The sequence below is a fragment of the Microtus pennsylvanicus genome, chromosome 3 (assembly GCF_037038515.1).
Source record: "Microtus pennsylvanicus isolate mMicPen1 chromosome 3, mMicPen1.hap1, whole genome shotgun sequence".
In the NCBI taxonomy this organism is placed as follows: Eukaryota; Metazoa; Chordata; class Mammalia; order Rodentia; family Cricetidae; genus Microtus; species Microtus pennsylvanicus.
In genome coordinates this window covers 128,983,816-129,000,515 of record NC_134581.1, presented here as the reverse complement: position 1 = coordinate 129,000,515, position 16,700 = coordinate 128,983,816, and the positions used below count along the sequence as shown (strand labels likewise).

Sequence of the window (16,700 nt, the reverse complement as noted above, 5' to 3'; positions counted from 1 at the left end):
TGATGTTTGTGTGTATACACATGCATACAGAGTCAGAAGTTAACACCTTTCCTCCTCCTCCTTCTCCTCTGTCTTCACCTTATGGAGACAGGGCTTGCTATGTAGCATGCTGGGATTAAAGGTCTTCAGTACCGTGCCCTGCTTACATCTCAAGCGTCATTTCTCAGGTGCTGTAGCACTGCTGTTATAGAACCAGTCAAGCAGGCCAGGCTGAATGGTCAGGGAGCACCAGGGAACCACTTGCTTTTCCTCCCCAGCACTGGGATTAAAATGCACACCGCCATGCCTGTTCGTTATTGTTGTTTTCTTTAACATGGGTTCTGGATTCTGAACTCAGGTCCTTGGATTCAAACTCAGTTCCTTGTGCCTAGCACTTTACTGACAGAGTTATTTTTCTAGCCTCTCAGTAAAGGCTTTTCATAAGAATGGAATAATCAGAGTTTGGTTTTAGGGTCATCAACCAAGTATCTGACACACCACTTAAAGGAACAGGGAGAGACAGGTAGAGCTACAAAAACAACAATCCACATGAACAGTGAGAATCTGAGCTAACATAAATGCAGGGCAGACAGAGAGAACGTAAAACTGCTAAAGGGCAGGGAAGAAGAAATACAGGCTTGGAGGGGACAGAGACTATACAGTCAGTTCATATCTGAACATGTTAATTTGAGAGTTGTGGGATATAAGGGTGGAAATGTTTAGTAAAGATTTAGAAATTTGTTCCAGGAATTCCCAAGAAAGGCTGCAGAAAGAAACGTAATAATTATATCCTGACAGAAGTTGTAGTAGATACGATGGACAATGAGAGAACCCAAAGATAAGTAAGTTCAGAGACTGACACAAAGAAGCTGTACAGGTAGGGAAAGGACTTGGAAAGGCGGACGATCAAAGGCGCTGGAGTTCTGTCACAGAACTGGGGAGTTTGGAGCAACAGACCACTGCAACAGTCCTAAATGCCTCAGAGCAGCGAATATAAACACACTGCTGACGGTCCTGAGACAGGACCTCCAGAGACAGACTGGTACAGAGGCCAGGAGAAAAGCCAGCTGCAGAGAATAAAGAAGAAATGATTATTATGCTTATCAGTAAAGGAAAGGATAAATACAATGACTCAAGCCACTGTCTGGCCATGGCATTTTCTAACGTTTTCGTTAAGCCCACCAATGGCGTAAGTACAGGAAGGAGTTACGTAGTCAGTGTATTAACAGGATTTTAGAAGTGGTTTAAAATGATTTGTCTTTTAGCAAACAAGCCCAGGATCGCAAAGAAATAAAACACTTAAAATAATAATTCTCAGTGAGACAGTGTTTGAGGGGATGATCTGAACAGAATGTCCAGGACAGTATGTGCCATCTGCAGAGTTCTTGGCTCTCCAATACCCTGCCTCCATCCCCAGACCCCCCCTTAAAGCACACTAGATGACTAAGTGGACTTGGCATGAACATTTGTGTGCAAAGAGGACTGAAGAAGACTATGACCATGACTTTGGAGGAAGAAGTGTTTACCTACTCTGAATTTAATGTTTCCTTGGGATACAGTATTATCCAACAACAGCTATACTGGAATGACAACGCCATTAATCTCATAATGATATTGTCTGATGCCTTCTCATAATATAATTCTTCTAGGTCCTATAAAAATAAAGAAAATGAAAAAATACATTAGGTTGACTACTGTTTAAAACTTGCAACAGTCTGAGGTATAGAAATGGAAACTTAAGACACATGGGTATTGTTTAGTGTAAAACTTAAAGCTGCAGTAGACATAAAAATGGGTAACTAGTGACAGCATCAACCAGGAACTCTTATGAGTCTTCCACAGTCCAAGATAGGAATAAAATGACCAATTCAATGTTCCTGTGCTGAAAAGGTGCTTTGTGGACTGGGCTCTGGCCACCCCAGGACAACAGAAAGCACATTTAAAAGCCCATGGAATAACCTGTTGATGGTGCAGCTGGTACATGCACTTGCCCTGTGAGCACTGCGGCCAGAGTTCGAGCACAGGAGCCCCGCACAGCAAGCCTAAAAGGATGGGCTTGGTAGACTTCCTGGGTCCCTCGACAGTCTGGATCTTCTTTTCATTTAATTATTAAAGTTTAATAAGATATTCGATAAAATGTGTCATTCAAGACATGTCCTTCTTCTAACAGAAATTCTATAACTGTGGATTAAGAGTTTTTCGAGGTCAACCAATAATTAAGAACTTTAAATATTCAAGAAACACTGTCTCTTTAAAGCTCCAGGACTTGGCTTTTCCATTATATCATTCTTATAGTATAATTTTTCTCATTAAATCAGACCTTTCCACATTTATCAATAATTTATATTCAAACCTGATTTCCAATCTCCATTTCTTCACAACTGGTACATCAATCAAGCAAATGTAGAAGACTCTTCCAAGAATGTATACATCTTAAGTTCTAAATTGTATTTTAACAAATTTGTGGCTCTCTGTCATAAAGTTAATGTGTCGGCAGCCGGGGTTTGAGTACCCAGCTGGGTGGCAGCATTGCAGGTGAGGAGACAGGTCTAAATTCCATGTAGTTTTGGGGACTCTCTCTTTGAGAAACAACAATTTGAAGTAATCCCTATTTGCCTTACAGGAAATTGTACATTTCTAACCATCAATTAATATTATACTTTTTTGGGACTAGAAAGATGGCTCAGCAGTTAAGACAGAGTCTAACACAGAGTCCAGACTCATTCAATTCCCAGCACCCCGATCAGAGTTTACAATCACCTATAATTCCAATTCCAGGGGATCCAATGCCCTCTGGATCCTTGAGCACCTGAACACACATGGTGCACATGAACTCACACAGTCACACACAAAATAAAGAAGAAATAAAGAATGAACTACACAGCCATGTAAGATTATACTGTACTTCCTTACGTGAAAGAGGTTCCTGGTTTTCGTTATCTTGTTCTGTCTGCACAGCTGGTGCTCACACTCAGGGCAGTGTGCATGCTAGCCAGCACTGTTATCCCCAGCCTTTGGAATTTATTGCTTTTGAAACTTCCTACACTATTTTTTCAGCAAATAACTTTAAAATACACAATGCTTTTATTAAAGATTTATTTATTATGTATACAGTGTTCTGCCAGCACAATAGAAGAGGGCACCAGATCTTGGTATAGGTGGCTGTGAGCCACCATGTGGTGGCTGGGAATTGAACTCAGAACCTTTGGAAGAGCAGCCAGTGCCATTAACCCCTGTGCCATCTCTCCAGCCCCAGATTCTTTACTCATTTTGTTTGTTTTTAGTTAGGGTTTTGCTGTACATAACTCAGGTTGGTCTCAAACTTGCAATCCCGTCTCAATATCCTACATGCCAAGATTGCAGATATCACTATGTTTGTCTTTATCTTCCTTAATTTTGTTAAAATTTATATGACATCAGGAAGACTGGTAGTCATTTTCCGTGGTGGTAATTTATCACTATGCCCATTTGCAAAATTTAGAAGAGATTACAGATAAGCTCCATATGGAAAAAATAACATAGATGTATTATTTTAACATGCTTGACTTTCTATTTTAATATTTTATTAATAAGTGATAATTTCATACATTTGAACGTATTTTGTCCATATTTGTTCCCTACTCCAGATTTACTTCCCACTGGAGTTTCTACCCTGTGTGACATAGTTTTACCTGCACGACTACAGCAGTGTGCTCGTCAACTGTGATCACCACGTAGCGCTCTGTGCTTCCGAAGAGTTTCAGAGACTCGCAGCAGCTTCTCTCCACTAATGTGATATTATAGCTGCGGGAGACAACAGTCTTCAGTGGAGATAATGCATGGCTGAGAACACACCTCAGAGGACTGACTGTGCTGTCCTTTGGAATAGTCAGTTACGGGGATTACTGTTTTTCTCATAAATTAGCTTTTTAAATTTGGGGAATAAAATTGTGATTTACTTATAAGAGAAACCAGACACTTCTCCTCTAATCTGTACCTGCTCAGCTTGGAAGGCCTCTGGTGTGTTCTCTATTGGCTTCACCTTGAATTGTGTTACTCTCTTTTCAAATTTTTATTTATTTATTTAAAGACTTAGTTTTTGTGCATGTGTGAGTGGGTGCATGTGCATGGTGACAAGAACAGGGCACCGGATCCCCTGGCTCCCAGATCCCCTGGCTCCCAGATCCCCTGGCTCCCAGATCCTCTGGCTCCCAGATCCCCTGGCGCATCGCTAGAGTTACAGGTGGTTAGGAGCTGCCCAACCTGGGCGCCATGAACCAAACTGGTCCTCTGCAGGTACTGCTAATGGATAAGCCCTCTGTCCAGTCCATGCTAATTTCTTTTTCTCTCTCTCTCCCTCTCTCTCTCTCTCTCTCTTTTTACAATGACAATCTTTTAGAAAGTATATGCTGTCTCAGCAACCGTGCTGGACGTCAGTACATATGCTGCCATACACGTTTTCACCCGTCTATCCTAGTTCTTCAGCAGGAACTCATAATTAAACTATCATGTCCAAAGACTGTAAGATTCCCCATTTATCAGAATTTTCTCCTTTTTTTATACTGACTCACTCTTCGGGGTCAAGCTGTTTCTGGGCCTCACGAATACTCAGTGACCTCACAACACATACTAAGTACACGTGACTGAGCTACAACCCAAGTCTCTGCCTACACTTTAACTACTTTCATGAGCTAACAGTTTTTATGAGTGCCCTATAGCCTTTCAATCCAAAAACAAAAGCATAGAATGTTGATTTGGATTTTATCTGAAGCAATAATTCAATTTTTCTACATTGATGTGCACTTCAACATTCCTGTGTACACAGTATTTTTTAATTTAAAACATTCAATGATGGCATAACCTTAAAACTACTAACCTGAAAACCCAACCATTCATTTAGAACTTCATAGTCCTGTTTTCCATGTTCCTTTTTTATTTTTGAAAAAGTTCTCTTTTTGAATATTGCAAATGACTCAAATGTTTGCATATGTAATTCACAGAAAAAGAACTTACAAGATGAATGTATGTGCTGGTAACAAAAGAAATTTAAATAAAATGCAAATTAAGGAAAAATTAAATGTCATTTTGTACATAAAATTAGTAATTATCGTAAAAATATAATAGTTATAGTTTAGGAATTAGAAATATAAATTGACATGCTGTTTGGAAAGATGATCTTGTAATATTCTAGTCTGGATCAGGAAGATAAGGTATAGCATGTACTATTAACTAATCGTAACACACGCACACATGCTGAGGTTGCTGAGACCAACAACTAAAAAGCATGGCTTACCCAGATTCCAGCAGCCGGAGTATTTCTGGGATATTAAGCAGACCTTCAGATGCAAAAAATACGTATGGCACCTGAATGTCCAAGAGAAACCCTCCAAATCTATCCAGCAAGGTGACTCCTAAATAAGAGAATTGTAAATGTTTACATTTTCTTCTACCTCAGCTTCCTCCTTTTATTAAACAGAAGCAATGCAGGTGTATGTTAAGGAAACTATATAAACTGTATTATATAGTTTACAAACTATATATAAGCTGTATATTATAAACTATATAAGTACAAAACTTATTTTATAAATAGCAAATTATTTCTTCAAACAGAGCAACTCTACTCTAACAGAGACCAGGATCCCGGCTTATCTCCTTACTCTTCAGCGCTGTGTCTGGAAGGACGACTTTAAAGGCCAGGAACGGTATATTCAACTGCTGGCAGTGCTTGGCCCAGCAAGAGTGGCCCACGTGATTGTACTCCAGCACAAGGGAGAAGCTGCTCCAGGGGAAATCTGCTCCGATATGGTGGTTATGCACCACCACACAGGAACTCGTGCTGAAGACAAAAGCAGGTGAGGACAATGGAATCACACGTGTTATTCTTTAGCTGGAGCTGGACGGACCGGTACAGATGTTTATGGTTTGCTTCTCTCTCTCTCTCTCTCTCTCTCTCTCTCTCTCTCTCTCTCTCTCTCTCTCTCTCTCTCTCTCTCTCTCTGTGTGTGTGTGTGTGTGTGTGTGTGTGAGCCTAGTCTAACGGCGAAGCCATCCCTCCAGCTCTGTTTATGCTTTTTGAGTCTCTCTATGTAGCCATGACTGTCTGGAACCAGGCTGGCCTCGAATTCACAGAGATCCAACCTCTTCTGCCTCCTGTGTAGGGACTAAAGGAGTGCACCACCACGCCATGCCTGGCTTTCATTTTATTTTTCTCTCAGATAATCATACTTAGAAAAATACCAGAATGTAAATTTTGTATGGTCATATCCCAAATGTAACTCTGATCTTATTACCTGAGTATCATCAATAATGGATATCAACATGAAAACTTGCCTCACCTCACCAATGTCAAGTCTTTATTCTAAGACTCTATGTAGTAGGATGCAGCTGTCTCTTCTCCATGGGCTTCCTAAGTGTTTAATGAACACAATAAACAACGGGCACAGCAGTGCCAGTGTGGTCTTCTCCCGTCCTATGTGCTCCAGTGCCTACCATAACCAACCCTCTGCTGCTCCTTTCCATCCAGATCAGTCCGGAAGGTTAAAGTGTTCATACCTAGTGCTTATGGGCTTCTATTGTATTTATATTTCTTTCATTATTTGTATTCCAATATTAGAAATAATTTCTATGTAAAATGAGACAAAATAAAGGCACTCAAGAACCCAATGCTTGGTCTATTATAAGCAGGTTTTCCCCAGGAAGAAAGAAAATGGAGAAACTGAAGAAAACAAGGGTGTTTTAAAGAATATTTCTTTTTTCTTTCTTCCTTATTTATTTATATTTTTGAGACAGGATTTCTCTGGGTAGCTCTGGCTGTCCTGGAACACACTCTGTAGACCAGGTGGCCTCCAACTCAGAGATCTGCCTGCCTCTGCCTCCTGAGTGCTGGGATTAAAGGTGTGTACCACCAACGCCTATTTCTAGTCCAACAACAATGATGATGATAATTTTGCAATATTAAAATAAGACTGAACTAAATTCTTGGATGCTAATTTTATTAAACAGACATGGTTATGCTGTGAGTTAGTGTTCTATGGCCTTTTCCATGAGGAGAGTAAAGCCATGGACTCAGCTTTTCTTAACCAGAACTCTGGAAGGATCATCTTCCCAAGGCCACTCCTGGGCCGAGGGCTACAGCACAGCCCAAACTAGCTCTCCCTTTCCTGTGGAACTATGTCATAGATCGAAACACATAATCTTACCCTTTGATAACACCGGTAGTTTCCAGAAATTTTTTTCTCTCATTTGAATGTAAAACAGTCACTGTTAAACCTGTTAGGAAAAAAGGGAGTTATCTTTCAAAAAAAAATTTTTTTTTTTTAGTTTTGTTTAAATACTTTGTCCAGTGTCACAACTTTCACTCCCATAAAAATGAACTGAAATTCTATAGGCATGAACATTACTTGAAATACGATTTTGCAGATTACATTTCTAAGTCTAGTGTATTAGAAAGCTTGTAACATAAGCAATATTTCTGATGTGTATATATAAAGATCATTTAGTTTTTTATGCCAACAGAAACAGTCAAACATTTAATTTTAAAACAGCCATATTAATTAAACACTCATTAGTTGTGTATTTAATCTTATTTTGCCCCAAATCATATTATTCTTTCTCTAGCCAAAAATGTAAATACATAACAAAATCAGCAAGGGAATCTATTTCATTGTGAAATGCACTCAGCTAGCTCCTGGCTCAGGATAGTTTCCAGTTGTGTAATAAGATTTTTATGTCAGCAGACAACACTGAAATAAGACAGCAAGTGTCAAAGGCAGCTAGGTCAGCCTGAAGCTGCTCACCTCCACATCACATGCTAATACTGTGTAGCCCTGTCCTGATTTATTTATAGCGTGTATGTTTGTGTGTGTAGGTCAGGGAAAGTAACGTGAAGGTGTTAGTTCTCTACTTCCATCATGTCGGTAGGAGTTCACATTCATACACACAAATAAAAAAGTGTTAAAGGAAAACAATCAGCTTCCCTAAGAGAGGGCTGATGGGGGAGAGTCTTCTGGCTTGTGTTAATTTCATTGTTTAAATAAAGAGACTGCCTTGGCCCTTTAATAGGACATAAAATTAGGTAGGCGGAGTAAAAAGAACAGAATGCTGGGAGAAAGAAGCTGAGTCAAGGAGTCGCCATGATTCTCCTACCGGACACAGATGCAGGTTAAGATCTTCCCTTGAAAGACACCTCGTGGTGTTACAGGGATATTAGAAATGGGTTAGATCGATATTTAAGAGCTAGCCAATAAGAGGCTGGAACTAATGGGCCAGGCAGTGTTTAAAAGAATACAGTTTCCATGTAATTATTTCGGGGCATAAGCTAGCCATGTGGGCAGCCGGGTGCAGGGGAAGCTGCCCCGCTGCTCCTATTTCAACAGAGGGCTACAGAGGAGGCAATGGCTTGAGGGAGAAAGCCATGTTTCAGCTATAGTGTGACAGAATCTGCATGTAAGCAGTGGGCTCCAAAGCTCAGAGTAGGAAGGACCGACAGAGCGGGTATCAGAGAGCAGAGATGAAGTCCACACTGGAATGAGAAAACTGGGTAGTTACTACCTCCTTAACTATGACCTATAACAGCTAGTATGCTACATAATCTTTATGAACTTTTTCTTTGTTTATGAAACTGAGTATCAATGTAGCAACTAGGAAGTAATCTACAAAACAGGTCAATTCTTAATAAAATTATAAGTACACTATAGATATATTGCAGACTTACTACACTGATTTAAGAACTGTTAGTTCAAGAACTGATGAAAGTTTGGGCAACTGGAGATTGAACTATTGGTGAAACTCCACTGAGTCCTAGACTTTGAGAACATAAATTTATGATTTTCACTGTCAATAACAGATAAATACATCTGTATAACTTAAAACACTTACTAAATGAAGCATAAGTGAAATGTGCCTACCTTCTATTTTCTTAAGGGTCTTAATAAGCAAATGCTTTTCTCCATTTGAGTCCATTCTTATTATAATAAGTACCTAGACAAAAACAAGAATTCCACACGTACTGCTGAATTATTCTTCTCCTTTTTTTGGGGGGGGGAGGGAGTACTGGAGGTCAAACCTCGGGCCTCACCCATGCTAGCAAGTGCTCTACTCTGAGGTATTCACTGCTGTTTTGCTACAGTGATAAACTAGCAAATTTAACTGGTCAGATAAAAGTCACAACGAGGAGAGCAGAGTTACCACCTGCAGTGCAGTAGCCTGTGAACCCAGCACTAAGGAGGCCTGGGCAGGAGGGCCTGGAGGTCAAGGCCAGCCAGCCTCTGAGGCACAGAAAACCCTGTCTTACAAACAAAAAGGGAACACACAGTTTACAAAGAAAACACTCTTATTCTAAATTCTGGTAGCATCAGACATCAATGAGGGAAGTGTTTGGGGCAGTGCCTTCGCATTCCTGTCTATAATATTGATGTACAATTGTCTCAGCCTGCTGTTTTACTGTTAATTTCAACCCCCACAAGTCTGAAATTATTGGAGAAAGGGAGGAGCTGCTGCACTCTCCTCCTCAGCGGGCGGGCGGTTTCTCTTCTGGAAGGGAGCAGTGCCTCAGATTCAAATGTAAATTTCTCATGTATTGATTTGACTGAAGGACTTAGGAAAGTCATTCTAGAGTCTGTAAAGTCAAGGGTAAAGGAGCAACAATGGAGCAGAAAGGGAACCAAATGAATTTGTATTCAGACTCACTGTGACTACTTGGGATGCTTTTTTGCTAGATTAAGTTTAGAGAGGTATTTTGCCTTAAACCTTCATTAATTCAGTTCTCATATAAATGATTTAGGGGGGTGAGAAAATAAATACATAAGTTTTGTTTGTTTGTTTGTTTTTTAGGTTTGTCAAGACAGGGTTTCTCTGTAGCTTTGGAGTCTGTCCTTGAACTAGCTCTTGTAGACCAGACTGGCCTCAAACTCAGAGATCCACCTGCCTCTGCCTCCCAAATGCTGGGATTAAAGGTGTGTGCCACCACTGCCAGGGCATAAGGTATTTTTTATAATATCATGTCAGATGAAATTCTAGATCACTACCCCAAAATAGATTATTGTAATGTTGTGGATTTCCATGATCTTATACAAATATCGGGCAGGGAGAACCAATCCCTTGAGAACCAATCCATGACAACACTTTATATCAGTGTTTTTATAATATCATGTCAAGTTTTTATAATATCATGTCAGATGAAATTCTAGATCACTACCCCAAAATAGATTATTGTTATGTTATGTTGTGGATTTCCATGATCTTATACAAATATCAGGCAGGGAGAACCAATCCCTTGAGAACCAATCCATGACAACACTTTATATCAGAAATTAAAGCATTTTAAATTGGAAGGCAATGAATAATGACATGAATCCCCCTTTCTCCGCATCTGAGACTACCATTATCTTACTTAAGGAGGGAACTGTCAAGGGCCAGACATAGCCTATTTATAACTTGAAAGTTAAATGCATAAAATCATGTTACATCACCCTTATTTATACTAATTACTTTATCTGCTTTAGCTCAATACCCTACCTTAATCTGTTGTTGACTTTGCAACCTGCTTAGTATCTGACATTGCAATTCTTCGATCTTATAGTTGGTTTTAGGCCTTTTCTCCTTAATAAACTGTAAAATTTTCAGCTGTCTCCAAATGTTATCCAAGCAGGAGTCTAACATGCTTTTGTAGATATCCTTTGCATTTGACAAATATCCTGTTAAAGAAAAATTGGGGGGAAATATTAAGTTCTTTAATGTTTTGAGTATAACTCCATGACAAAAAAACACTAAAAGAAAATAAATATTTTTGTTTTTTGTTTTTTTTAAAGACAGGAACTCTCTATGTAGCCATGGCCGTCCTGGAACTCATCATGTAAAACAAGTTGTTCAGTAACTCACTATGGAGACCAGGCTGTCCTAGAATGCACAACGATCCTCCTGCCTCTGCCTATTGAGTGCTGGGATTAAAGGTGTGCACCACCATGCCTGGCTAAGCAACATACTTAAGCAAGCAGTTAATGGATCTGGAGAAAAGTTAAGAGCAAAGGCTGTTTTTCCAGACAATGGAGGCTCAGTTCTCAGCACCTGCATGACAGACAACTGTCTGTAACTTTAGCTTAGTTTAGAGGATCTGACATCTCTTCTGGTCTCCACAAGCAATGCAAAACACCCAAACACAGAAAACGAAAACAAAATAAGCAAAATGAAAACAAAACAGTGACAGATAATATTTTTCATTTAGTCCTATTCTTATTTTATTTTATTTTTTTAAATTATTTATTTATTATGTATACAATATTCTGTTTTGCGTGTATGCCTGCAGGCCAGAAGAGGGCACCAGACCTCATTACAGATGGTTGTGAGCCACCATGTGGTTGCTGGGAATTGAACTTAGGACCTTTGGAAGAGCAGGCAGTGCTCTTAACCTCTGAGCCATCTCTCCAGCCCCCCTATTCTTATTTTAATAAAATTTGTTGGTGTTTTAATTTAAATTTATACTCCATACATAAATTCTATTAAAACTGTACATGCTTATGGAATACTATATTTTGATACATACACATGCTGGGTAATACTGTTTTCTTTTTCTTTTCTGACATGGGATTCCCCTCTGTAAGCTGTGAATACCATTGGTTAATAAAGAAACTACTTTGGGCCTATTGCAGTGCAGAATAGGGCAAGGCGGGAATTCCAAGCAGATAGAGGAGGAGAGAGTAGGCCAAGTCAATGAGACACCATGTAGCCACCAGAGGAGAAAGATGCCTTCATGCCAATACTGGTAAACCACAAGCCTCATGGTAAAATATAAAATAATAGGAATGGGTTGATTTAAGATGTAAGAGCTAGCCAATAAGAAGCATGAGCTAATAGTCCAAGCAGCATTGTAATAGTACAGTTTGGGTTGAGAGTCTTGCTAGTGGTAGACTTATTTAGTATTAAAGTATTAAGGGGCCCTGAATTTGGTCCTTAGCACTGAAATGTTTATAATATACACCATGTATGTGTATATATCCCATTAATAATTATGACAAAATGTTGATCAGTGTGATAGGTGAGAAGGTGACATAATTTTTCAAGAAGTATATCTTTTTCAGAAAAGTAAATTATTTCAGATAGATTATCCAACAAGAAGAAAGTAAAAATAAAAAATTCTCTACCAACCTAATGCTGTATCCAAGCTGCATGTTAAAAGGACATCTCTCATTGTCACCAGGAGATGTAAGAGAGCAGCATGCCTGAATGTTATTTCTCTGTCAGCATTTTCACCTATATAAGCAAAAGCATAGTTAACACATTAGAGTTTTAGAATATGTATCAATCTGCTTAATAATAACAGCTATTATCTATTAGCAAGTGCTTACTGTTGTTAGGCTGTACATAAGCAGGTTAGTTCATTGACTCTCTAATAATCCTATCAGGACTTCTGTGAGCCTCATTTCAGATTAGGGCACAGATTTAGTGAGGATAAGTGATGCTCAAGATAGCACTGAGCCCAGACAGATAACCACCCAGCTCATCCCCTACTGGCAAACAATTTTCATTATAAAAAATGTATATTTATATATTTCATATATAAATCTTGTGTTTCATTATGGGACGCAGTTAAAATCACTGGAAATAATTTTATCCTTTGGATTTTGTTTTTGCAATTTTCTTTGGGCATGGTCTGAGCAGGTCCACGTACTAGTTCCAATGTGAATGTTTATGGTGTTAATTCTCTTTTTGCAATGGAGATCTATTAAGTAATACAAATCAACTAGGAGATCCACTGAGAATCTTGTACTACATGCTAAATTACAGTCACGGTCTCGTTCAGGTCTGAAGTCTACAGCTACAGTTGTGTATAAATTCATCCAGGTGGTCTGAATCTGATTTGCGCTCACCTTGGTGAACAGCATCATTTACTAGTTTTTCTTGTTCCTTTAAGAAGAATCTTGTTTGGTCAAAAATGACAGTGGCAAATTTCCAATTAGCAGCAGGGTAAGTGCAGAGGCAAACAAGCTTCTTTAAGACAGGAGTCGCTGCTGCTTCTAGGAGGCAGTATGCTTGGCACTGGGTGTCTGGAAAATAACAGCGCCGAAATTAGTGTCTGTGGAAAGGACGCAGTGCTGTTTTTGATAACCACCTACATCCCTGACAATGGGTGAGAAAACAGATCATTAATAACTCCCGAACATGGAAGAAGAGAGTGAGGACTCCTGCAGTTTGGTCTTCTTACATGGATGCAGGAAGTGGTCTGGTTTCAGTGAAGGAAGAAACAGCAGTTAGTGGGCTGGAGTACGACGATGGGAGAAAGACAGGCAGTGGACAGGCATCCATGTCTGGAAGTAACTTGGAAGTAGAAACAGAATTAAGTTTCTGAAACAAACAAAGACAATTACATGGAGAATAAGGTATATTCTACAAATCTTGTTTTGGAAACTTCCAAAACAAGCAAACTAGAACAATCTTGAAAGCAGGCTGCATACCTGATGCTTGAATCTCAATGACATCATCTGCTCTCTCCTGACTTCTTTCCTCTGCAGTTCTGTTATTAGAAACAACGGGACTTTCTTCTTGAAGAGTTAAAGAACACTTTTCTTTATCTTGAAATTCTAGCAAAAACATTAAATTGTTCAGGATAAATTATGCTGCCTTACTTTTACACAGCGTTCAGTATCATAGTTGCTAAATTTCTTCATGGAGTCTAAGTTAAACAAATTACCCAGATAGTGACCCTGCCACCGTGCTCAGTAGTGAGGTGGATGACGGAAGTGGGAAAGCTTTGGCATCTGGACGGAGCTCAAACCCAGTCCTGACAGCAGCCTGGGTGTCCTCATATGTAAATACAGGCTAGAATGCCTACCTTCGGTACAGGGGCCAAACACCGTCCAGTTCCTGACAGACAGGACGGCAGCGCTCCAGCTCACTCTGTCTTTCGCCGTCTCCTTTGTTTCAAGCCTAACGTCTCTCTCCTCTCTCATGCACACCAGTTTTCTACTACTGACCTTTCAGCTCTGCCATCGTCCACACCAAGTCTTCCAGAGCTGCCTACCTTAATTCCAGGCCAAAAAAACCCACCCCTCCTTTAATATGCAGCTCAGTACCTGATACAGTGTTTAGTAAATGCTAGGCTTTTTCTTTTTTTAGGTATTATAGAGGATTAATATCTGTACATACAGCTATTTTAACTAAATACTAATGTCACCCACAGATAATATAATTATAGGATATTTTTAAAACTGCATTACCAACCTGATGTACTTGAATATGTGAGGTTAAAAGTATGATAATTAAATTGGATATGGTGACTATGCCTATAATTCCTGCACTTGGAGGGCTAAGGCAGGAGGATTACAAATTTGAGGCCAGACATCACAGAAAGATCCTGCCTTAAATAAAAACAAAGAACCCCAAGTGTAATTTGGAGAATATCCAAACTAGATTATGTCATCTTGAAGTAATACTGCCAGTTAATTTTAAGTGATCTAAATAGATACAGTCAAGCAATATTAATTATTGAAACTTTTGAGAAAGCTAATAAGTAATAACATTTCTTGTCCCTGATCAACCGTAAAATAAAGCAAGAACATTATATTACCTTTATTGCTAATAAAAGCTAAGTTGGAGACTAGGGCTTTATTTGAGAGACAAGTGGGCTTGGTAGGTAAATACCTGAATGAGGCAACTACCCACCCAGTCCTCACCTAAGCTGGGCAGGAGAAACTCATCAGGAGAAAGAGTCATGACATAAGAGAAGCTGAGAATACTTCCTTCTTGGGGAAGTTCATTCCCTTACTGTACACCCAGGAATGAGCTTCAGCACATTTATCCTTGACTGTCACACTTTTGGGAAACTACACATAACTGCCATGACACCGAGAACCATACCTTGTCCCCATAGATGGAACATAGGACTGCAAGACCCAATCATGCTCTAAGCAACATAAACACTTTTTTTAAAATCAATTTCATCAAGGTAAAGTCTATCAAAATTATTCTACAAAGCACAAGGTGTAGCGATGCACACCTTTAATCAAAGCACTTGGGAGGGAGAGGTTGGAGGATCTTCGTGTGTTTGAGGTCAGTCTGGACTACATAGCGAGTTTCGGAATATTCAGAGCTACATAGTGAGACCCTGTCTGGAATAAGAAAAATTATTCTAGAGTTCCATTTTTTTTAACTAGAAGTGAAATGATATGATATATTATACACTTTTGATGTGGTTAGAAGCAGGACATAAATGACAATAACTCAAATAGAAACTCTGATATTAGAAAGATTAATGAGCAATTAAAAGAGAAAATGTGTAAGTACATATTAAAATGTGTTAAAATACGTAGCTAACCCCTAGCTGAAGAGCTGAGAGCTGCTGGGAGAGCGCAGCCCGTGGCAGGTCTAACACGCTCCAGTGGATGGCCACTACTTGACCGTATACAGGTAGCACTAATGGGACTCCATGGGTCTGGAGAGGTGGCTCAGAGATAAGAGCACTTACTGCTCTTGCAGAGCTGACCCAGGTTCAGTTGCCAGCATGCAAATGGCAGCTCAAAACTGTTTCTAACTCCAGTTCCAGGAGCTCCAACATCCTCTTCTAGCTCCCATGGGCACCACACACAAATGCAGTGCAATGCATATTTGCAAGCAAAACACCCACATACATAAAAGAAAATAAAATAAAGAAACCTTTTCAAAATGAGGACAGAAAGTTGGATGGGGATGAAACCGAGGGTGGATATGGCTGGAGATGGGGATGGAAGAAATGGTAATGTCAAAAAGAAAACGTTTGAAATTCTCGAAAAATTAATAAAACTATCTTTAAAAATACTGACAAAGGGTTTTAAGTTAATAGAGAAAAAGCATGAGAGCATGATCAAGTTAGGAATACTAAGCTTATATATCCAAGTTATACAAAGCAAGTTTTAATTCATAGCTTTGTGGCAAATTAAAACATGCCTTTTAATCTTTGAAAGCATACTTATAGCCATATCTAAGTCTATATTTACGGATCAATCTCTATTTATAAGGAGTGTCAATGGCATTTCCCTTGTCTATGAAAAGCTACACAATTTCTCTAGAAGAGTTTTTATTTTCTTGCATTGTATAACAGACAGTGCCTAATCCTAAAGGCTACGTGTCTATGCCAAAATTGTACTGAGTTACCCACCACTGTTTTGGTCATGGTCTGTGACTTCAGCATCTGAAGTGAAAGGCTTGTATTTACTTCTCAGAGTAATGAACTCGCTCAAAAGATCCAAGTCGTGCTGCTTTTTATAGTAAGATGCCTTGATCTGTGAGGAGGAAGCTGACTCAACAGAGGGCCCAGAGTCAGCAAGTCCAACGTGACTGTTGTCTGTCTTTTGCACTGTTCTAGCCGCTAGCTCTTGGTCACTCTTGGGATTTTCTTCCCTTTTTGTTTTTTTAGCAGAGACGCATTCCTCAGACTGCATCTGATGCAGCACTTCATTCTCAGGAGACGGTCTCTTCTGAGGATGTAATCTGCGGACACTAGCAGACTTCTCACTCACAGGCATGATGGGCAAGGGGCAACTCTGATGTTCTAGCCAGGCTGGAAACGAGAAGATGAAAGACACCAAAATGATTTCTATGCTTAAATAAATAACTTTTAGTTAGAGTTTCCTATTAACATAATTTGACCTTTAGGGATTACTTGTTTATTGTTTGGAAAATACATCTTTGCTTCTAAATAAAAAGCATAAAAGCTTTTCATCTTTTTCTTTCTTTTCTTTCTTTTTTGAGACAGGGTTTCTTTGTGTTGCCCT

General features: G+C 39.3%; 1 protein-coding gene across 1 annotated transcript in view; it reads right to left on the bottom strand.

Moving 5' to 3' along the window:
* The window catches only part of Shoc1 (shortage in chiasmata 1), a 66,645-nt gene that overhangs the window by 13,296 nt on the left and 36,649 nt on the right, over window positions 1-16,700 (bottom strand). Inside the window, exons 12-22 of the mRNA XM_075967119.1 lie at window positions 16,085-16,486; window positions 13,407-13,532; window positions 12,822-12,998; window positions 12,100-12,204; window positions 10,474-10,652; window positions 8,865-8,937; window positions 7,158-7,227; window positions 5,616-5,794; window positions 5,252-5,369; window positions 3,651-3,762; window positions 1,510-1,631 (exon numbers count right to left, since the gene is read on the bottom strand). Coding sequence (XP_075823234.1) covers window positions 1,510-1,631; window positions 3,651-3,762; window positions 5,252-5,369; window positions 5,616-5,794; window positions 7,158-7,227; window positions 8,865-8,937; window positions 10,474-10,652; window positions 12,100-12,204; window positions 12,822-12,998; window positions 13,407-13,532; window positions 16,085-16,486 — 1,663 coding nt within the window. The remainder of the gene's footprint in view (window positions 1-1,509; window positions 1,632-3,650; window positions 3,763-5,251; window positions 5,370-5,615; window positions 5,795-7,157; window positions 7,228-8,864; window positions 8,938-10,473; window positions 10,653-12,099; window positions 12,205-12,821; window positions 12,999-13,406; window positions 13,533-16,084; window positions 16,487-16,700) is intronic.